This window comes from Amphiura filiformis, chromosome 1 (assembly GCF_039555335.1).
Source record: "Amphiura filiformis chromosome 1, Afil_fr2py, whole genome shotgun sequence".
Lineage (NCBI taxonomy): Eukaryota > Metazoa > Echinodermata > Ophiuroidea > Amphilepidida > Amphiuridae > Amphiura > Amphiura filiformis.
Genome location: NC_092628.1, coordinates 94727685 through 94750162, shown reverse-complemented (window position 1 = coordinate 94750162; position 22478 = coordinate 94727685). Strand labels below are relative to the sequence as shown.

General features: G+C 35.1%; 1 protein-coding gene across 1 annotated transcript; it reads right to left on the bottom strand.

Annotated features, from left to right (window-relative positions):
• Positions 1-934: 934 nt before the first annotated feature.
• LOC140158453 (N-lysine methyltransferase setd6-like) lies at positions 935-17716 on the bottom strand. The gene is made up of 9 exons (XM_072181548.1): positions 17530-17716; positions 9358-9502; positions 7921-8068; positions 6498-6626; positions 5373-5598; positions 4270-4368; positions 3223-3402; positions 2609-2705; positions 935-1416 (listed from the first exon to the last, which is right to left on the bottom strand). The coding sequence occupies exons 1-9, from the start codon at positions 17680-17682 to the stop codon at positions 1196-1198; spliced, it is 1398 nt and encodes a 465-aa protein (XP_072037649.1). The 5' UTR covers positions 17683-17716; the 3' UTR covers positions 935-1195.
• Between the last annotated feature and the right edge of the window lie 4762 nt (positions 17717-22478).

The following is a 22478-nucleotide window of genomic DNA, read 5'->3' as shown; positions in this document are numbered from 1 at the left end:
GTTAAACAACAGACCATGCATGGAGACAGTCATTGTTAACATAATGCATTTGTAACAGTTCTTCAAGTTAATACCTAGGTATTTTTGACCTAACACCGTAAAAATGTAGTACAGTACAAGAAACCCCATACCAGTCATAGCAGGAAACATATTGGGTATTTAATAAAAAACAAAATGATTTGAATAGTAAATCAGTTCTCAAAACAACTTTGTGGCAACATTAAAGATCTTTTATTTTATTCAGCTTTAATTTGATGTATATACCATCAATAGGCCTATTTGACATAAGAAATTCAAGTTTATAGCAGAAAACATTGGGTATGGTAAATGTGTGTGGCCTGATTGACAGCCTCATCCTCCAATTTACTCCATCAAAATGTAGATTTTGGTATTAGGTTAAAGCTCATATTTTTCTCATAAACATATTGAAATTAGGCATTCGAAATCAGTATATTTCCGAAGAAATCATCCGAAAACTGTTATATTAGTCTTGACTGTGGTATACCATGTTTAAGACTAATTTGACAGTTTTTGGAAATATCTTTGGAAATATGTAAAATGCATTTGATCTTATACCCAAGTTTTAAAGAATTTGATTTTCCAAATATATCAATTCACCTTCCTTTAATAAAGAAAGAACATAATTTGACACTTCTGCATGCTGGCGACTTATAGATCAGATATCGACAATCGCTTTTCTGATAAGTGACGGAAATTATGTCACAAACAAAACCTTACGCACTTTGTGATTGCCTAATGTGATATGGGCATAACAAATCTTTATTGGAGAAATTTAACATATTAAAAGGGCATTTTGTGATCTACAGCATCATCCCCCCCCCCCCACTTTTCTCCCAAAAAAATGAAATTTTATACCACTGGAAACCTGTGGCTACATGTTTATGTACAAAAAATTTCTTGCAGATTGATTTGTTTAGCAAAAATTTTGGGAATAAGCTTTTTTCGTGGATATCTACTGAAAAATGTCATATAAAGAGGATGCTAGGATCACGAAATACTCCTTTAATGCACCAACAGTAACATAATCTTGTTTTCATTCATGATGTAAAAATGTTTGGCACAAATTGTAGCCTTACCATTTAGGATCTTTGATCCTTCAAACAAATGGTATTGCCATTTTCTCAAAATATTAATTTAAAAAAGTGGAAGTCTTCCATGTCTAATTCTGCATTTGTCATCTCCTTCCTGACTTGTCTTCCAAAAGTTCGCAAAATTTACATAAAATTTTCTTCTGTCCGATTCTCACATGAAGGGCAAATGTCTGTCTTTTTGTTAAGCTTTCTGACCTCAACTTTAATTCATCTTCTGCCAGTGTTTCCTTGTAGTTAGTTAGACATTCCTTGATGCATTTGATGAGGAGTTGTTTCCATGGCAATGAGAGCTTGTGTAATGAATCTGCAGAGTGGGAGGAGACAAGTGAGACAGTAAACTTGAGAATGAAGTTGGGAAAAGCTCTATATTGTGAATCTACTTACTACTGATGATTATTTGATCATGGTGATCAAAAAATAAAACATTGCCTTACAGCCTCTGTGCACGTTAAGTGTCACAGCTATTCGAAAAGAGAAGGGGGACCATCCCCGGTTCTGATATCTGCAATCAATCCTAGGTTCCAGGATCGTGCATAGGTAAAACTGTGCACGTTAAGCCTGTGCGACAACACTCAAATTAAGGTATGCACATATATAGGAAGAAGGAGAAGAAGTCCTACAGTATTGCACATTGAGGGCTCAGTGCAACAATGTATCATCTTCATTTTGGCCTTATCCCATTTGAGTCTGTAGTGCACTGGCAACTTATGCCTGTTGGAGATAAGGCTATGTTACACTGATGTGTGACTTTTTTGGGATTAGAAATGGACACGAGTTGTCACTTAGTCCTTCTTAAGTCTGTATTCACTAGCAGCTTCGGGCTGTTGGAGATAAGGCTATGTTACACTGGTCTGTGGCTTTATTGGGATTAGAAATGGACACAAATCTTCACTTAATCCTTCATGAGAATGTGTTCACTAGAGGCTTAGGGCTGTTGGAGATAAGGCTATGTTACACTGGTCTGTGGCTTTATTGGGATTGGAAATGGACATAGATCTTCGTTATAACTAGAAGGCCATTTTTTCTGATAATTTTGGTACCAAATTCTAACTTTGGCCAAACAAGGGATCATTTTGCACTGAGCCCTTGACATATTGGAAGATTGTTTATCAATTAAAAAGTCAGACATGACTGGTGGTGAGCAAAGTGTCAGAAGCCGACCTCGAAACAACCGAGAACGACCTGATTGATTGTTTGCAATCAGAGTTTTGAGATTATGATGAAATGTTTTCAACACTTGTAACACCCTATTATTGCTATATTTGGACCTTTCAGCTAAAAAGTGCTTCCAGTCAGGTAGGGTATATCAGTCCCCGTGTATTACAATCCAATATGGCACATTTCCCATAGAGTTATGCCTGTGGCTATCTGGACTCTACCAACTTCTGAGTCTTAATTTGTTACATCTGTAAGGATCTTGTTTCACTGATCTATACACGCACCTATCCAAATAAACTTAACAACATTTCCCTACAAAGTTGCATCAAGGAACCTACCATTACTTAGGAGATTTTCAGTACCACTTTCATCATCACTACTCCATCCTTCATTATCCTTGTATTCCTGGAATTCTGTTGCACTCATACATATCACCTGAAGGTAAATAAACAATTCACAGCACAGAATTAGCAGACGATATAAGTATTTTCATTCGACAGGAGAGAGTAAATTGACAAATTGGGTTCTCACAAACATCTTCACAAAGGATATGCCAATGACACAAATACAAGCACTAACCTTATGTGCACACAAAATTTGGTTATTTATGAAATGTTACTCTCATAATCAGCAAAATACTGATTTCTTAATAAGTCCCCATTAGCACTACCTGGCAAATTTTCAGCCCCTAAGAACTTTTTTGATTGGTCACAAAGTGAGCTACATCATGTATTGAGCCAATCTGAGATATTGTAAGCAGAGTCAATAGGATTAATCTTAAAACTACTAAGTGATCTAAAAGCTCTATTGTGATTGGTTACTCAGATGATTATATCAGGTATCAATCAACCAGAGACACTATAAGAAAGGCAGTAGTGTCCAAGGACTTAAGAAATTTTTTCTTATTAAAGTGTACCAGTAAGTTTTATAAGCAGTTAAGATATCTTCTTACCTTGAGTGCCATCTCCATTTCAGTCTCAGTAAGTACACCATTCACACCAAGAATAAAAGCACCATCATCGGATACAAGATCCAAGCCTTGAAGGAATTTCCACTTCTGCTCTAGTAAATTTGCATCACAACCATCCACAGATGAGGCACACTTGTGTAGTACTGACATGGGAATGTCTACCTAGATGGTACGGAGATGTGGGTAAAAAATACATAACTGAAACAGGATCGACACTGCGCAAACTGGGTATTGTTATTTTCTGAAGAGAGCTTGATAACCAGAACTGAACTGACTATAATAAAAATCAATTATCAGGAATAGACATATTTTAACCCTTATAAGTTATATCACTGTGTACTACAAAATACTGTACAACCTGGTGCCTCGCCTACAGCTGGGTAGGGGGAGGGACACCTCCAATTCAAACCACTGTAACAACATTAGGGTTAATATGTTTATTGTAAACATCAGAGGACTTTTAAAAAATCAAAGCAAGTAACTGCACTTGATTACTTCCCTGGTCCACAGATTGCCCTATACCTGATATAGACTCCTCAACAAAACATGATGCACACACTTACTGCTGAGCAGAGAACAATAACTACTGATCATCTGTTTGGTATGTCACCTATTGATACCGATATCATTCTACTTGATACCCCTAAATCACAACCAAATTAACCTTTAAACAGTGGCACTTTGAAACATTCTTAATGTTAAAAGGCGCTCAACAAATGTGATAGATAATAATAATAGTAATAAACATTGTGAAATCAAAAATAATTTGATATACCCAAGGCACCCAGTGGCGTAGCCAGGGTTTTTGTGTGGGGGAAAGACACATTTTTGTCCCCATTTGTCAATATTTTGTCCCATTTGTAGTAATTCTAATGACACTTTACTCTTTGCTGTCCCCATTGTATCCCTGAAAATTTTCAGAGAGGGCAATATGGTACCCAATTTAAAGCTTAATTCCTTTACATATATAACAGAAACTACTCAAAGACATCCTGGGTATCACAATCAATACAAAGTTAGATAACTTACGGTGTCATATATATTTTCTGGATAAGATTCAGCAAAGCCATACATATGTAGTAATTGCCAATTTGCTAGCTCCCCATATGTGTTGAACACCTCCTCACCCTGCAAGAATATAACACAGGAAAATATGCACATACAGTTTAGCAGCATGTACACTGATATGACGTTTATCAAAACAGTGTCTTTCTAAATCTATGGTGAATCATAATATCACTCAATAATGTTTCACAAGATTGATTAAACATTATTATTCAAATAAGTTTCTTGTTTATGTGTTATTTTGCAAAATGCATGGTTAGGACTGCACTCTGCAGTAATACATTTCTAACTGAATCAAGTGGCTATCACAAAGTTCTTGAAACCAATTGAATGCAGCATAGATGGTCATTTGGCAGGAATATGTCATTTTTACCATATCTTTTAAAGGAAAAAAGACAAATATCTGTAAGTACGTATTCTGGGAGGAAAATACATAAGATATGGCACATTTTACTTCCAAATGTGGGTCTTACTTTTGAGAAAATTACAAATATGAATGATCATAACTTAAAATGACTTTTTTTTCAGCATTTTGCTTCATCGCATCACAAATGGGCAAAACAGCCTGTAGATAAAATGTCAGCATGGTAGTCACCATTGTTAGAAATATCCAAGGTGCAAATAGCATTAACCTTGAACAGCTTTTCTGATGCAGGAATATTAGAGAATAAGACCCGTTTACACAGAGAGAAGTCGACTTCAATTACGATATTAAATTCAGATTGTGACTAAGGATTAGCATAAATTATTTCTTGACGGGGTGTTTACACAGAAGTCAAGCTCAAAACAAATTGTGAATTCGACTTTTATGCCATCATTTGCTCATGCTTCAAATTACCATTATGAAGTCGACTTCATATTATGTGTTCGTTTACACTGCATAAGTCGAGTTTGAAGTTGACTTTGAATTCAACAAATGTTGCTCCGGGTCATCATTCTGAAGTTGAGTTCAAAACGCGAAGACCATGTTTACCCACAAATGAAGTCGAGTTCAAAGTCGACTAAAGTTGACTTCAGGCTCTGTGTAAACGGGGTCTAAGTTTGTAAAGAAAAAACAAAAATACTACCTTGGCAATTTTCCTCGTCGTAACCATCTTGAGACTGTCTTTACCGAATCTCAACTTTGCATTGTTCTTTGATATGTGATTCAAAATGTCTGCCATAGCAACCATCATAGGAGGAGGCGCAGGAGAGTCATCATCATCATCAAGGATACTGGGAGGCTCTGTGAAACTGTACGCCATCACAAAGGCAACCATCTTCTTGTATAGATCTAGTGTGTGAATTTCAGGGCTACAGTAAAAATGTCAAAAGAAAAAGAAGAAATTTACACAATTTGGATAAAATGTGAAATAATTTGCAATTGAATATCATTATAGACATTTTCAATCAAATAAGAGCAAAAACAAACAAACATACAAAAAAAACTCAATTATTCCAGATTTTTAGATACAAAAACATTTTCATAGTTAGCTGTTTCTAATTTTTCAGTGATGACTAAGTTTATGTGTCCTACAAGAGAGTCAATGACCTCTTATACTAATATACCATTTATCACCCTGATGTGGCAGTGACGTCAGCGCGCATTACATTGGCGCTGTCTCAAATAGCTAGCGTTCGCTCAAAGCGCTGGGGTACACACACACATTGTGAGGGAACGCTAGCACCAATGAAATGCACACTGACGTCACTGCCCCATCAGGGTAACAAATGGTATAGTTATGTTTAATGATAACAAGTTGTCCAAAAAGGTCTTATACATGATAGCTGTTAAAGGGACAAGCAGATATCTTTTTGGATCACATTGTATAAGCCAGCAGCACAAGATGAGCAGTCATAAGTGATGCATTTGATCCATATCTTATTATTTGCAAACACACAAACAAAAATGTAGGTCATTGATATCTCACAATTGACTGCAAAGTGCATAATTGTTCTTATCCTACATACAAATAATCTGACAATTTTGTATTATATGTTTTATCGTCATTGCATGAAATTGTCTGTATTTGTATTGGGCCTAGGTATTTTTCCTCAGGGAGCTCACACTCTCTTGGAAAATTATATTGGCCCAAAACAAAGCCCTCTGATTTCATGCAATGACCCTAAAACAGATAACACACAGTTATTATTGCCTAATCAATGAACAAGAATTGAGGATGATATAATAAGCAATTACAGATAAAGCTTACTTGAATGTGTCTGTGTGTTTCATCATGAATGGCAATGCAATAGACTGGTACTCTCTGCTCATATTCTCCTCGTCTCTCTTCACTGATGCAGGAATTCCTGTACCGCGTAATTCTTCCTCTACTTCTTCTCTGTTATATCATAAAATAAATGTACAGATTGGATATAAATATGTACACCATGAAATGAATACTGTCATCTATTCCTTATGGGCGTAAACCACCAAATAACTTCTCCATTGAAAAGCACGTAAAAATCACCTTTTTTAAACGGCGTTTTCTACCAGGCGTGACAATATTTGTCACTTTTTAACGTCATCCCTGTATTAATTAAGGACTGAAATTTGATTTAAGCTTCAATTTTGGGGAACTTTACAGGTTCAGTTTTTTATTAAAAAAATTTGAAAAGCGACGCCGCTATTTCAACCCCAAAACTAGCATTAAAACTTGTTCCGTTAGCAGTAATTCGGACAGGGCCTACTTTTCTTGTGAAATCGATTTGTATAATTTCATATCTATTTTACTCATTAATAGGTTAGCATCTTTCATTTAAATCAGAACATGCCAACCTCACGAAGAACATGGTCTCTAAGGACACCACATTGTCTCATGTAGCCATATACGTTTAACCGGAACTCATCACCATTGCACCTTTCGCGCAGTGATTTAGTGTAATACGCCCTTATGTCAGAAAAAGATGGCAAAAAATTATATATCTATAAAAAATTATTCTGTTTCACCAGATGAAACACAGCTTCACTGGGAATGAAAGTTTCAATTCTATAATCAATACATTTTTAGAGAAAAAAAGGTCAAAAGCCATCCCAAACTAAAACTTTGCCTATACTAATACTATAGTATCTGTATAGATGATACCCAAGGATGATCCAATTTATTGCTTACAAGCTAAACATGCAGTGAACAAGAATGAACAGAGTAAACAGAACATACTCCTGGTACTCTGATTCACAAGTGTGGAATTATGACATGAAAAATTATGAAAAATTTCAATGCCATATCAACTGAGACTGTGAGTAAGCTTAAAATGTCTTAAATCATGATATTGCATGGACAAAAGCTATTGTAAAACCTCCACTTCCATCCAGTAAATCACATTCTTGCTTAAACATGCACAAGTTTACAAATGTAATTTCTTATTATTTCCCAATATTGTGCCGTATAAAAATGGTTTATGTGGGCACATATCATATTGGATATATGAACCCAGAACAGATTCTATATTTTGTGATTTTCACCCTGATATTTAAGCTTGTAAAAATTATATAATAATATTTTCATTTAAAATTTTCCTCTTATCATGCTATTTAACGCCTCCTTTCGTATATAAATGCCCCTGCCCCAGGGTATTTATTACAGAAAATATAGTTCAGGTATATATCATTAAGAATGTCTTTTTCATACAAACCTGCTCCAAAACATTGGCTGGTCTAGTTCATCAAAATCTGGACAGAGGTCTAGATATGGTCTCCATTTCGAGGTCTGATTGGTGTATTCGAACATCAGAGACAAAAGTAAAGGTACCCAGCCGCTGTTACTTTGTAGTTGATCTCTACCTGAAAGCAAAGGTGCAAACAAATAATACACATTGAATGTTTATATTTTTATATGCACTTATTGCACTATTCAATTAGGTGCATTTGAGAGACCAGGGGCAGTTAGGTTTTTGAAAGAGTTCGGATCTTGAAAGTTTCCAGCACACACAGCAAATATGACTCTATTTGGCCATTATGGGGGAGCCGAGGGCCGAGGGGTATCTCCGCCCCATTGGAGTCAAAAATGTTTTTAAAAATTTGTCAAAATTGCTTAAATCTTCATTACTTTCCACCCCCATTTTTTGGAGGAGGGGCATTTCTAAATCCCCATACACTCCACCCTCTGGAGCCATCCTTGTGAGAAACCACACACTGCAATAATTTCACTTTTCACTTGAATGACCATGTTATATGAGACAATACAATATAACTGCAACACAGTTTCCCCCTCTTCGTGAATAATGATATATTGGCTTTACTGATCAATCACATACTGCACCGTGGAACACAACAGAGTGGGAACAAGACTTCCAACAGTGGCGTGTCCAGGGGGGTGCTTTGAAGGCTGAAGCCCCCACACTTCATTAAAAATCATGTAAAATCAGCCGTTTTTTGGCGATTTTAGTCATTAAGCCCTATCCCCCCCCTCCCGCATAACTCTGAAAGCCCCCCTGAGCCCCCCGCAGGAACAGATCCTGGACACGCCAGTGTCCAAGACCTGCAGGATAAACAGATGTTGCGATAACTTGCATTTGAGAGTCCAGGACCCTTAATTGTAACCACTTGGCTCTTAACTTACCATGTAGTAAAGAGTCTCTGGACACCTTCCTTGACTCAATGCCTTCATAGGCTAGTGCTACTTTGCTTAAGAACTCTAGCTTCAAATTTGTTCTCCAATAGCTTCACATTTGAGGCTAGAGTCCATTGCTAATCTAGAAAAAATTGATGAAGCATGACACTGTGTAAAGCAATGGAAGTTTGGAAGTAACCAAAGTCGATCACAGCAAGTGCCTAATCTTGCACTTCAACTAAACTTTAGACTGTTTAAAATATGCAACCTTTGCTCGAAAGATACAGTTGGCTTATCAAAATAACTTTCATCCAAATTTAAACATTAACAGAATATTTAACATAACAATATCAATGCTGATCTACCGAAATACGATAGCAATGGACTCTAACCTCGAATGTGTTAACTAACGTGTTAAACGTGTGTAAATTCAAAGCTCGAGTTCACAAGAGATGCAGTGAGTCTGAAAAACATTATCGAGACAGAATACTATGTCCTTGAAAGCTCTTGAAGTGCTTACCTTGCTCAAGAATTTTGGATATGGCACTGGTTTGTGGATGTAGTAAGACTGGACGAGGAGTCTCAAACAGCACTTCTTCATCCTCTAAATCTTGCACTGCAATCATTCCATATTGTGCACAGGAACCATTCTTACCAACTGTGACCTACAAAAAATAGAATAAAAAAACAAAATAAAAAAATAAAAAAGTAAATTGAACAAATGAATAAACTAATGAATTAGACTAGAGAATGAATGAATGAATGAACAGAGGCAAGTGCCATGGTTGTCGTCTGAGGGGCAGGCTGCAAAATAACCTAAGGCAATTGCCTTCGGTGCCCCTACCAGTTGCCTTGTTATTGTTATTAGTAAGTAGATAGGTACATACATCGAATGTATGGAGCCGGTATATAAACCATCTAAGGCTTGTCCAATTGTCAAAACCGTAACTCTCACACATACGATGGGTGTTACAGTAGTAGATAGGCTTTCACGACGGGATTCCATAATAACTGATTTTTATTCGGGTGTGCCATCGGATATCATGTGCATTACCGGTGCAGCTGGTCAATGTGTGAAAACTACAGTACTGGTGCAGCCAGTCACTGTGTGAAAATGGTCAAGCTTTCGTCAGATGTGGCTTTGACTTCATCAGGACTGATGAAGTCAGAGCTACATCTGACGAAAGCTTGACCATTTTCCTGCTCCGGATGTGGCTCGACTTCATCAGGACAAGTTATGACATAAATTGGTTTTCCACCAAAACACTGAATTCCATTTTCTTTACTGGTAAAATGGACAAGTTTGGTCTCTATTCTAGTATGAATGGTTCAGCTGTTAAAAAAAAGAAAAAAAATCCGGCCGGCTGACCCACCAGATTTTAGGCTTGGGAGGGCCACACAATTTTTTTTGGCCGTATTAAGACTGTCACGAACACAAAGTTTTGTCAGCTTACCTAGAAAGGTCAAATTTTGCCAAATTTAATCACTGTGCAATCCTATGTATGTCCCACATCATGACATCACATTGCGATCGGCGATTGTAGTTTTATTCTGAAGTTTGCCTAGTTCCCACAAGCACTGCGTCATACATGTGACTCAGCTAAAATAATAATTAGTCAACTTAATGGCGAGTAGTCCAAATTTTGAGGTCCCCCCCCCCCCAAATGCCCACAAGTTTATGTGGTGAACTAGATAGTTACTAAATGAATGATTAGGATTGAGGCGAGCAAATGTTTTATTTGGCAGAACTTGACAATCATCTGGATCTGGATCATTGAATTAAGGAGAACTCTGCAAGGTATGCTAGGTGAATTCAAATTTGCCATCAAACTGCATCATTTTACATATCAAATTAAAGTCCTTGAGTAAAGAAAGCCAAAACTGAAAACATTTTTGTCATAGCACTTTCCGTAACAAAGTTACATCTTGTCAAAGATTGACTTTCATCAAAAAGATCCTGCTAGCAAAATTTCCCAAAACGGCATTTAGGGGTGTTTCTAGATCTTAGTCTCATGGCGATAGCAGCTTTTTTTAATGGAACTGCTTACTGCTATCAAAATCCTCTAAAATTCCATGTGCGACTTGATTATCACCATAAAAATCATATATTTGGGTCAAGTGAAGTATAGAAAACATATTTATGTAGGTTTCCTTCACCGACCTGTTCTCGAAAAAAATTCAAATTTCTATGTAAATATGCATTGTGTTTGGGCCCCGGTCTCGGCGAATTTCGCTGACTAGTAAATGTGTTAACTAAGGTTTGCCTGGGATACCTACATCACAGACACAGACACTAGAGTTGACATGACCAAGACCGCTATTTAAAATGATAATATTTTTAAAATTTTAATCCCCAAAAATTAGTGCTGTATTTTTCTTGAATGTGGAGTAGTTCTAGGCTAGTAGTAGTGACAGTGCCAGTCAGTGGTGTAGTGTACTACTGCCGCGCCGGGTATAATGTTATTCAGATTTCCTTTTACAAATTAAGCGTAGTACTGCTAGCCGTCCAGCGCTTATTATTTTCCACAAGTCAAGGTCCAAATCATGCACACGCTACAAACCATTCAAACCCAAGGGAACGTCCTTTATTATTATAATACTAGTTCTTTGTTATTATACATAATCCTCTTACTCTGTCTTGGTAATGGATGCCTCAATCAATCAATCAATGCCTGGATGTTTATGATGGGTTTTGATCGATAGGCTATATTATATTTATTTACAGTTATTTTATAGTTTTCAGTGGAGAAATAAGTTTGATAATATTATTAAAAATAGCATGATATAAATGAATTGGATTAATGGGTTTTTTAAATATTTTTTGTATTAATTTTAAAATCAATATTATTTTCTACTATTATTTATTTATTATCTATTATTATTTTTATTAAATTATTATTATTTGATGTTGTTAATTATTATTATTGTATTATTATTATTTATTATTATTGTTATTATTATTATTTATTACTAGGCCTATTATTATTATTATTATTTTATTTTATATTAATATTATCATTATTTTATTACATAGATTTGTTTTCTTTTTCTTTAGCTATAATATTATTTATTCCTACATTATTATTTTTTAAATTTCTTCAGGTAACTTTCATTTATTTATCATTCATGAATTAATTTGAATTTATGGTACTGCTAGCATGATTTTAATTTCATAAGTTTGTCATTTATTAAAATGACGACTTTATTTGTTCATTATTTTACATGATAAATCTAGTACTGATATAATTCCTTTATTTTTGATTTATTTTAAAATCATAATATCATGATTCATTTTCATTTATTTTTCATTTTAAATGTATATTTTTATTTATTTTTAAATCTGCTAATGTCAGCTGACCGTGGGTGGTGGTACTCAAGTATACTTTTGGCTTTTGATACCACGGAATAATCGAAGTCAAGTGGTGACTTCCCATAAAGAGATTGATAATATATAGGTATATTATTGAAGGTTACAATTTATGCAGACTTGATAGAATAGGAATGCAGCATGGTGGTATTTTATGTTATGTGAAAGATGGTGTTGTTTTTAAAGAAAAGTCTAATTTGCATGATGATAATATTGAGGCACTCTGGATCGAGATCAATTTGCCACATACAAAGCCTCTCCTTCTTGGTACAGTTTACAGAGTACCCAACTCAAGGTCGATTACATTGACAAATTAGATCAAGTATTTCAAAACTACACCTCCTTATATGATGATGTAATAATTGTAGGTGACTTTAATTTAGACTTATGTAAAAGGTATGAAGCAAGTAAAGTAAATACTCTTGCCACTCACAGTAACATGAAACAACTTATTAAAGATTATACAAGAATAACTGAAACAAGTAAAACTAAAATTGATTTAGCATTTGTTACCAAACCAGATAAGGTATCATCTTCAGGAGTTCATAATCTAGGTCTTAGTGATCATTGCATGATTTATGTAATACGTAAAAATAAACAAATTATTATTATTATTATTATTATTATTATTTATTATCTTTACCCAGGGTATACCCGAATCAGCTTAAAGCTGTTCTAACGGGGCCCTGCAATATACAATTAAGTTACAACAATATTAAAAGACACTCTTATAAAATATAGTAATTATACATAAAAACACATGATTTAGATATAATATACAAACAATTATGGCACGTAATTTCATATAATCATAGGTATATACAACTTTTAAAAACATCAAATCAAGCGAATATGCAATCTACTTTAGATGGCTACTTTTATACATTGTCTTAAACGACTGAACATTGACAGCATTTCTAGTAGGCGGGTCAATATTATTCCACAGCTTAACGCCACTATAGCTGAACGAAAATTTAAAAGACTCGATGTCAGTACCATGAACAATGGGTGGAAGAGCTAGCAAATCAGCTGCAGCTTGCCTCGTAACACGATCGTGATTGTCACGCACATAATTAAACATATTATTTAAATACTGTGGGCGAGACCATTAAGACATTTATAAATCATTAGAGCTTTGAAATAATTATTACGATCTGATAGCCGTGACCACCTTAGCTCTTGAAACATATAATTAGATGGAGTGTAGTAATTAACACCTAAGATCACTCGCGCACATCGCTTTTGTATTACATCAAGTCTATGACAATCTTCTTTAAAACAACCATACCATGCTAAGCTACAATAATCAAAGTGAGGTTGAACCATACTTTTATAAAGAACATTTAAAGTATCAACATTAAGATATGGTTTAACACGACGTAACAAAGCAAGTTTACAAAAAACATTTGAACAACATTATTAACTTGCTTATGCCATTTTAATTGATTATCAATTACAACACCCAAGCATTTAAAATTATCAACACATTCAAGATCATTACCATCAATTCTAACAGAAAAATCATTTTCATGCACATTATTAAGTCTAGCACTAGTACCAACTAGCATGATTTTTGTCTTATCAGAGTTTCGTACGCATCCAAATCATAAGCTTTTCAAGATCACACCTTAATTTACTTGCAATATCACGAGCATCGTCTCCACTAACAGACAGTGTGGTATCATCAGCATACATTGAAATATAACCATGCTCAATTACTTTACACATGCTATTAATAAAAATGATGAATAATAGTGGCCCAAGTATGCTACCTTGAGGAACACCTGAATTTACAGGAAGTTCATTTGATAAAGCTCCTTAAAAGACACTCGTTGTGTTCTATCATGTAAATAAGAACGAAACCATTTAACTGTGTGGTCAGTTGCGCCCATTTCATGTAATTTATTCAACAACATATCATGATTGACTGTATCAAACGCCTTACATAAATCAACAAAGGCTACGCCAGTCATTTTACCTGAATTCATATTGCTCAACCAGTAATCTGTCATTTCAGTTAGCGCCGTCTCTGTTGAATGAAATGGACGAAAACCTGACTGATGTTGGTTAATCAAATTGTGGTTACTGAGAAATGTATAAACATGTTTATGAACAGCCTTTTCGATGATCTTACTTACACAGCCTCCAAAAACAATTAAAACTCGTTCATTCAAAAAATTTAATGCTGATGATTTTATTGACGACATGAAGAACATAAACTGGAATGATATAATGAATTATAATGATGTAAATAATGCTTGGGATGTTTGGAAGAAGACATTTAATGATGTTTGTGACAAACATGCCCCACTTAAAGAGAAAAGAATTAAAGGTCATCTTCCTGAGTGGATTAATGGGGATTATATTAAACTGACTAAAGATAGAGACTACTTCTTTTCAAAAGCACATAAAACTAATGATCCAGAAGATTGGAAGATGGCTAAGTCTTTAAGAAACAAAGCAAATAACTTAAATAGATACTTAAAAAAGAAATATTGTACTGATGCCATTGAAGAAAATGTAAATAATAATACTAAATTATGGAAAACAATAAAGAAACTAATTCCAAGAAATAATGCAAGTGTCAGATCTATTCAAACAGATGATGGGTTTACAACATGTAATAAAGATATTGCTAATGAATTCAACTCATTCTTTACATCAATTGGAATTACTCTGGCTCAAAAATTTGACAATGTAAATAATAGTGACGATGATTCATGTAAAAATGTTACTAATGATGAATGTAATGATGATGATGTATCTAGTAATTTTAATTTTGGTTTTATTACTCCTTCTTTTGTATTTGACGAAATTGGTAATTTTTCAAATAAGAAGTCCTCTGGTCTTGATAATTTCAATGTGAAACTCTTGAAACTTTCTGCACCAATTATTTGTGACTCTCTTGCTTATATATGTAATCTTTCATTGTACACTTCTATATTTCCTTCTGATTGGAAACTTGCAAAAGTCACACCTATTTATAAAGATGGTGACAAATCAGATGTAAGTAACTATAGACCTATCTCTGTATTATGTATAATTTCTAAGATTCTGGAGCGTGCTGTCCATGACCAATTGTATTCTTATTTATCTAAACAAGGTATTCTTCACCCATCTCAATCTGGTTTTAGGAGTAACCACTCAACCACTACAACCCTTCTTGATACCTCTGACTACATTCTTAAAAACATGAATGATAGAAAATTAACTGGTGCAATTTTCCTGGATCTCAAGAAGGCTTTTGATACCATCAACCATAGTCTTTTAATTAACAAATTAAAGCAATGTGGTATTTCTGGCTCATGTCTAAAATGGTTTATTTCTTATCTCAGTAATAGGTCTCAAGCTGTTAACATTTCCTCTATTATGTCTGACTTTAAAGATGTGAATATTGGTATTCCACAAGGTACAATCTTGGGGCCTTTATTATTTATCATTTTTGTAAATTCACTTCCAAACTCTGTAAACTGTAAAACTATAATGTATGCAGATGACACAACTCTTATTTGTAGTTCTAATGATGCAGCAACTCTTCAAGCAGAATTAAATGAAAATTTGTCAAATGTTGCATCTTGGTTGAATGAAAATAATCTCACCTTGAATATCAAGAAAACAAAACTCATGATTTTTGGTACTAGTTATATGCTGAATACATTTGATGACATTGATGTTTCATACAATGGTAATAATATTGAAAGAGTTGATAAATTTAAGTATCTTGGTGTTGTATTTGATCAATTATTATCTTGGCATGAACATGTAAACCATCTCTCTTCTAATATCTCAAAAGCGTATTGGCATTATTCAGTAGACTCAAATATTATCTCCCAAATGATACCCTTAAAATGCTTGCCAATGCCCTTGTCATGCCACACTTTGACTATTGTAGTCCTGTTTGGACAAATTGCATAAACTCTCTTTCAACTTCACTTCAAGTACATCATAATAGACTTGCTCGTATTCTTTTATCAGCGGATATAAGAACACCTATTAAAGACATGATGGATTCTCTTAACTGGGATAAACTTCATACAAGATGGGAGAAACAACTTTTGATTATTGTGTTCAAGTGTCTTACCCATAATGCACCATCATATTTATTTTCTCAATTTTCTTATATGCAATCTCTTCATACTCATGGTACTAGAAGCCAAACTTTCAATTCTCTTGTCATTCCAAAATGGAACATAAATCCTGGTAAGAGAACTTTTCACTACAGATCATGTTATGCTTGGAATAGACTCCCCCGAGACATCCGTGGAAACTTTGATTCTATGACCGTTCATACTTTTAAAAACTGTATTTCAAAATTGTGATTTGACTTAATTATTTGATTTATTGAATTCCACAAATTTATATAATTTTTTTGTCTTTTACTCACTATTTGATTGTAAAACTTGTACAATGTTATCTATTCTGTATAATGTAATTATTACTTGACCTGATGTACAATGTAAATACTGTATTTAAGTAACTTTTGCTTCCATGCATTGCTTTTAATTGTTATCAACTTCTTTTATTATATTGTGTGCTGTAAATTGTCACTCAGGGCCCCCTTGGAGATCAGTACCAGTTACTGAAGGGGCTACCCTGGTTAAAGAAAGAATAAATAAATAAATATCCTAGGTGAATTCAAATTTGCCATCAAACTGCATCATTTTATATATCAAATTAAAGCCCTTTTAGTAAACAAAGCCAAAACTGAAAACCTTTTTTTCATAGCACTTTCCGTAGCAAAGTTACATCTTGTCAAAGACTGACTTTCATCAAAAGATTCAGCTAGCAAAATTCCCCAAAGCGGCATTTCGGGGTGTTTCTAGATCTTAGTCTCATGGCGATAGCAGCTTTTTTAATGGAACTGCTATCAAAATCCTCTAAAATTCCATGTGCGGGTGACTTATCACCATAAAAAATCATATATTTGGGTCAAGTGAAGTATAGAAAACATATTTATGTAGGTTTCTTTCTTCGGGCACAAGTTTTAAATTTCTATGTAAAAATGCATTGACATTGTCGGCGAATTTGGCTGACCAGCAAATGTGTTAACTAAGGTTTGCCTGGGTTACCTATAATATAATGGACGTTCCCTTGGGTTTGAACGGTTTGTCACACGCTTGACGTCGCGCACGTATATGCAGTGTAGCAGTAATGGACGCCTACGTCCGTAGCTACAGCCCCACTGTCAGATGTAGAGAATGGTTAACGCTGTCAAAGGAACCTTTATACTAATTTATATAATGTTAATATTCTGCATGTTTTGTAAGTAAGCTTACTACTCAATCATGTCATTTGATCCTAATATTACTTAGCTTAGTAGCTTACCTTTTCATTTAGATTGAATTTCTTGGTTTGACACCATGAAAGAAATGCATTCAATTTGTCATTCTGATTGCCATTCGTATCTTGAGCGTTGTTTACACGAGATAAAGTTTCACTACTCTTGTCACGTCTAATTTTCTTACTGGGGGTCGCCATGTTTGGGTTAAGAAAGGTGCAATTTGATTGGACAAGTGGTTTATCAACTTTTTGGACCAATAGAAAAATCCGTTTCAAGGAACTTTCAGCTGGGAAGTAATCTTTCTTACCAGTCGTTCCAAGAGTAGTTGCCACCCCAGCGACGTTACTTCTTTAAAACGCGGCTGTGTACTCTAGCCATTGTTTCTTTCTCAAAATTGAGTTTTTATGATATGTTTGTACCTTGTTATGTTTTTTATAAATACAAGGAATGAAAATCCAGATTTGTAAACTCCAACTGCAATATTTTAAGGATTTTATTTTACTATTCCACTCGTGTTTGAAATTGAAAAGGAAAGAAAATCTTTGTTGTACCAGCAAGGTACACGCGCTCAACAACTCATCGCGTTGCGTATCGCGCAATTTGTTAACGCACAAATACGCGACGCATACGCGACGCTTATCTGCATGCGCGGCGCCTCATATGGAAACACCACGGAAGCACTGATTTCACAAAAACCTAGTGGTCAAATGGCTCCGTTTTAGCTGATAAAATGTGGGTTTTTCAAGTTCTTTCCCCGATTTAAATATGAAGTTATGAATGGATTTCGCTCAAACTTCTCAAGGGGCTGTGGATTTACCCGATGTTCACGTAATATAAGTTACAAAAACGAAAACTATCGCATTCTCCTGTGAGATTCGATGAAAGTGCAAAATGTGACCACTTTAAACTTCATCGGCCATTATTTCAATGTTCATTTTCTCGGTAAAATGACGATTTAGGTACACAGCATCTATAGGTAAGCAAATATGATCATCGTAAAAAGCATGATCGACTCAAGAAACGGTTTTCTCATTTTTTTATAATTTGGTCTATTTCCGATTTTGGGCATCATTTTGTGCAAATAGGTGTTTTGAATTTTAAAAGTTCATTTTGATGCCTTATATGGTCAATATCTCAAAAAATAAGACAAAAATAAAAAAATAAAAAAACCGTTTTTCGAATGGAGCCTCAAGATTGAGCTAAAAACAAAATAAAATATTTTGGAAAGAGTGTTTTTTTTGTTATGATGTACCTAACAAATATTGCCAAAAACTCACTTTTTTGTGATTTTCTTCAAAATTGTTGTTTTTACCCCAAATCTGTATTTATATTAAGATTTATTGATGTCTTGCCTTCATAAAAATGTATACTTTTTATATGTTTTGCGCGAATAATTACAAAGTTATTGCACTTTTACTACATGCATGTCTGAGAGTACACAGCCACCTTAAGGGCGCATTGCACCGAAAAACACAATACATCGGACCTATGCTTTGGAGATTTGCATGAAAAATTTAGATGAATTCAGCTAAGCAAAACTTGGGTGAGTGTCGCTCGCCCCAAAAAAGGGGCTGTTTTTTTGTGTGTGTTTTTTTCCCTCCTATTAGCCTAATGTTTGGAAGTTCAATTAAATCAGATGAATTTCCATATTTTTTTTTTCAAATTTCAGTTTTGAATAAATCCTCGGATCATATGATATCTATTCAGAATCAGAATTGTGTCTAAAAAATGTATATTACTATTTTATAAAGAAAACATACTGCAGTTACTGTCCGTTTTCCTATACACAATACACCCCAGCAAACATTGTAATATTGGCCCAGTAAATGGCTTAAACCGGTCTACTTCTGGCAATACCGGACCCCGGTACCGGACACGGCTGACGGTATAACGCCAGTACAAATGCGGTACTGGTTAATGTTTGGCCGCCGTTTTCTTACCAGGATAAGCTGTGCCGTACTTGGTCCATTATTGGGCCAAATGAAGACTACCTGAATATGGCATCCAGCCGGCATGTACATCAGTTGCGGCGGCAGAAACAGCTAGAAACTTGTTGGCCGGGCTTGTAGGCCGGGCCCCGAGTACCGGCCCTGTATTGTCCCAATGTTGCATTAATGTGGGCGTGGTTTTGAAACCCTGACATTTTTTACTATCAAAATACAATATTTGATCATTATCATCTTCATTTTGAAGGGCCACATGTTATTATTATTATAAAGAAGAGGCAGCGAGTTTACGCTGGTTCCGAATATTTCATTTACTGCCTTGTAAAGAATCTACGTGAGCAAGGCATAATTGTTTTCTGATGACACCATAGAATATATATTTCATATATCAATGGCTCAGTTTTGTGAGCTTAGTTTGTTATCGAACTTTAATACTTTGCACATCAGGTAATACTGTAACGGGACCGAGCTTGCCCCTAATACTTTTGTAAACGACTGATGGAGAAGACTAGCCTTCTAAACATACAAGTGGTAGCGTAGTATCAAAGACTAGAATTCTCCCCAAGATATGTGGAATCAGTGATGCATGAAAGGAGAAGTAACAGGTAAAAATGAGACTTGACAATTCTGTTTTATATTTGCTTCTTTTGTTATATCTTGTATTGTTATTTTGCTTTCATATTTGTCTTATCACATCACAATTCATAAATACAAGTCAAGTAAACACTGGTAAATACACAATCTCTGTTGATGATCATGACGATATTTCCTTATTTCTCTCTTTTAAATCCAAATAAATTACCAATAAATGTTGCCGAATATACTATCTGCTTGAATAATCAAGAAGCATAAAAATACAATTTAATCAACAGAATCTGTCATCACATGACATTATAGTCGTAGGCTAGGCCAAGGCCTAGGCCTACTTCAGGGTATCCATGCCTATAGTATATACACCAAATACGAGCTTGCCATGCAACAGTGAATGCACATGAATACAGTGCATAATTTTCGATTGGACTTGTGCGTGTGTGCGGCAAGTCACTTGCCCAAATTAGGCATAGGCGCTAGGCCAAATCACCGGAGTGTATAACCACCCTGGTGTTGCCACTATTGTGGTAGCCAAGCTGCCCCTAGCTCAATCTGAGCTCCTGAGTAGGGCGTATTTGCTTTGGTTGGCAGTGCTTACCCTGTGGTTTCCCTTTCAGGGTTCGTGGGTGGACTAATTGTCCACCAAGCAATCTCATTAATTTGCGTCGTGCACTGCCTTTTATACTCTCCTGAACGCGTTCATGGAACCCTTTGGCGGCTGCGTTCAAAGCGTAAGCTCCGTTACTATGGATATCGCGCAGTCACTCCGCGTCAGGCGCTCACTTTCGAAAGATTTTGAGCATGACGAAATTTAATAACTAGAACAACTGCAACTGCTAAAGTGTTTTTAAATTAGGAATCAAACTGATGACCCCCTTTTTGACCATGTAAAACGTGAAAATACTCAAAATTATCTTAAAATTCTACATCCTTAAACAATTACATCTTAAATAATCCAAAGTTTCATCAACAAAAGTCGTTTTTAAGGAAATTTACAATTTTTAGGAAAACTTGTTTACGTGCCAGACGATTGATGGCCGGGAAGTTTCAAAATGGAAAATCTAAAATTCTGTAAACAACCGGGTAAACAACACAAGAAAAGCCTGAATTTTGCCCTGAATATTTACTCATAGACGGTATGTAATACCTTATTGTTTTCCTGACAAAATTATTTACACAATATTATAAGATCTCAGTACAATACTAGCGGAAATAGTGAAATTTGAGGCCAATTCGCACGCACTTTATGACAAATTTTCTCTGCCGTAGTTCAACACTCGACATCTCGGACGACCGGACTGGTCATCAAATACAAATATTTACAAGAATATACCTTGTGCAGAGCCATGCAATCATTTTAAATGTATAATAACTATCAAAAACTACCACGAACACGTGAGCATCGTGACTTTTCTCTAAATATGAATTTGACAAGAGCTGAATTCGGCCATTGACAACACACGGGAGGTAAGCTTAAAAACAGGCCAAAAATCTGAAATCGCATTTTGGCTCTCCGTTTCACTACCCCCTCTTCGAGACTATTTCGTCCCGAAATGTAACATGTATAATTCATTTAACTTAATTACAATAAAAAAATCAGAGCATTTCCTTGACAAAACTTTAACAGTAACAAGTAAATTCACTCAACCATTGTTTGGTGACAGGCTGACAATAACATTTTCGTGACCTCGTGACCTCAAAAAGTTTTTCAAAATTAATTGGCTATTTGGCCGATTTACGACTGTACATTATAAAAGCAACTCTATTTCACATGCAAATTATATTATTATGTTTACAAGTTTTATACAAATCTTTCACAGTATCTCCAGCATAAATCATTTAAGCATCTGGTTTTTATACATACTCTTCTTCACCAATAAAATATTAATTTACAAGAACCATTTAATTCACCTTGGTGCACATTTCCATCAATTTCATTTTCAAATGAACAATACCAGTTTTAATCTTGACTTTCGAGCTAATGAACAGAAGTCTGTCTCTGCGTCAAGTTACATAAAACAATCATCAGTTCGACATTAATTTTAAATTTTTGCCATCAATTAATGATCAATATGAGTTCAGATTTATAAAAGTTCTATATTCCTCAGCGTCCTTTCTTCTGATGGACCTTGTCTTCAGTTCGATATCTGCAACATCTGAGAATCTACATTATCATACCTCTTTCGCAACTCTCATGAGAAACTGCCAGATTGGTTCACCGTCGATCATGAGAGGAAATGTTGCATCAATTATGCAAGGTGTAAAGAAACCATACATCATCCAATAAAACATTTGACCTGGTAAAGAATAACCATTGGCTGGTTAAATATCACTTTTGCCATTCATTATTGCATCTGAGTTCTATTAAGTCCATGTAGACTTTCTCAGTTGGCAATCCACCCAAGAGCGAAACTTGATTTTCTGTTACCAATGCGCCTACATAGCCTGACATTGCT

Coding starts and splice junctions, on each gene's coding strand:
- LOC140158453 (XM_072181548.1), bottom strand. CDS start 17,682: ATGGCGACCCCCAGTAAGAAAATTAGACGTGACAAGAGTAGTGAAACT. Junction 8,069..9,357: donor ATCCAAAATTCTTGAGCAAG/GTAAGCACTTCA, acceptor CTTTGCTTTCAG/GTAGAGATCAACTACAAAGT. Junction 2,706..3,222: donor AAATGGAGATGGCACTCAAG/GTAAGAAGATAT, acceptor ATTTACCTTCAG/GTGATATGTATGAGTGCAAC.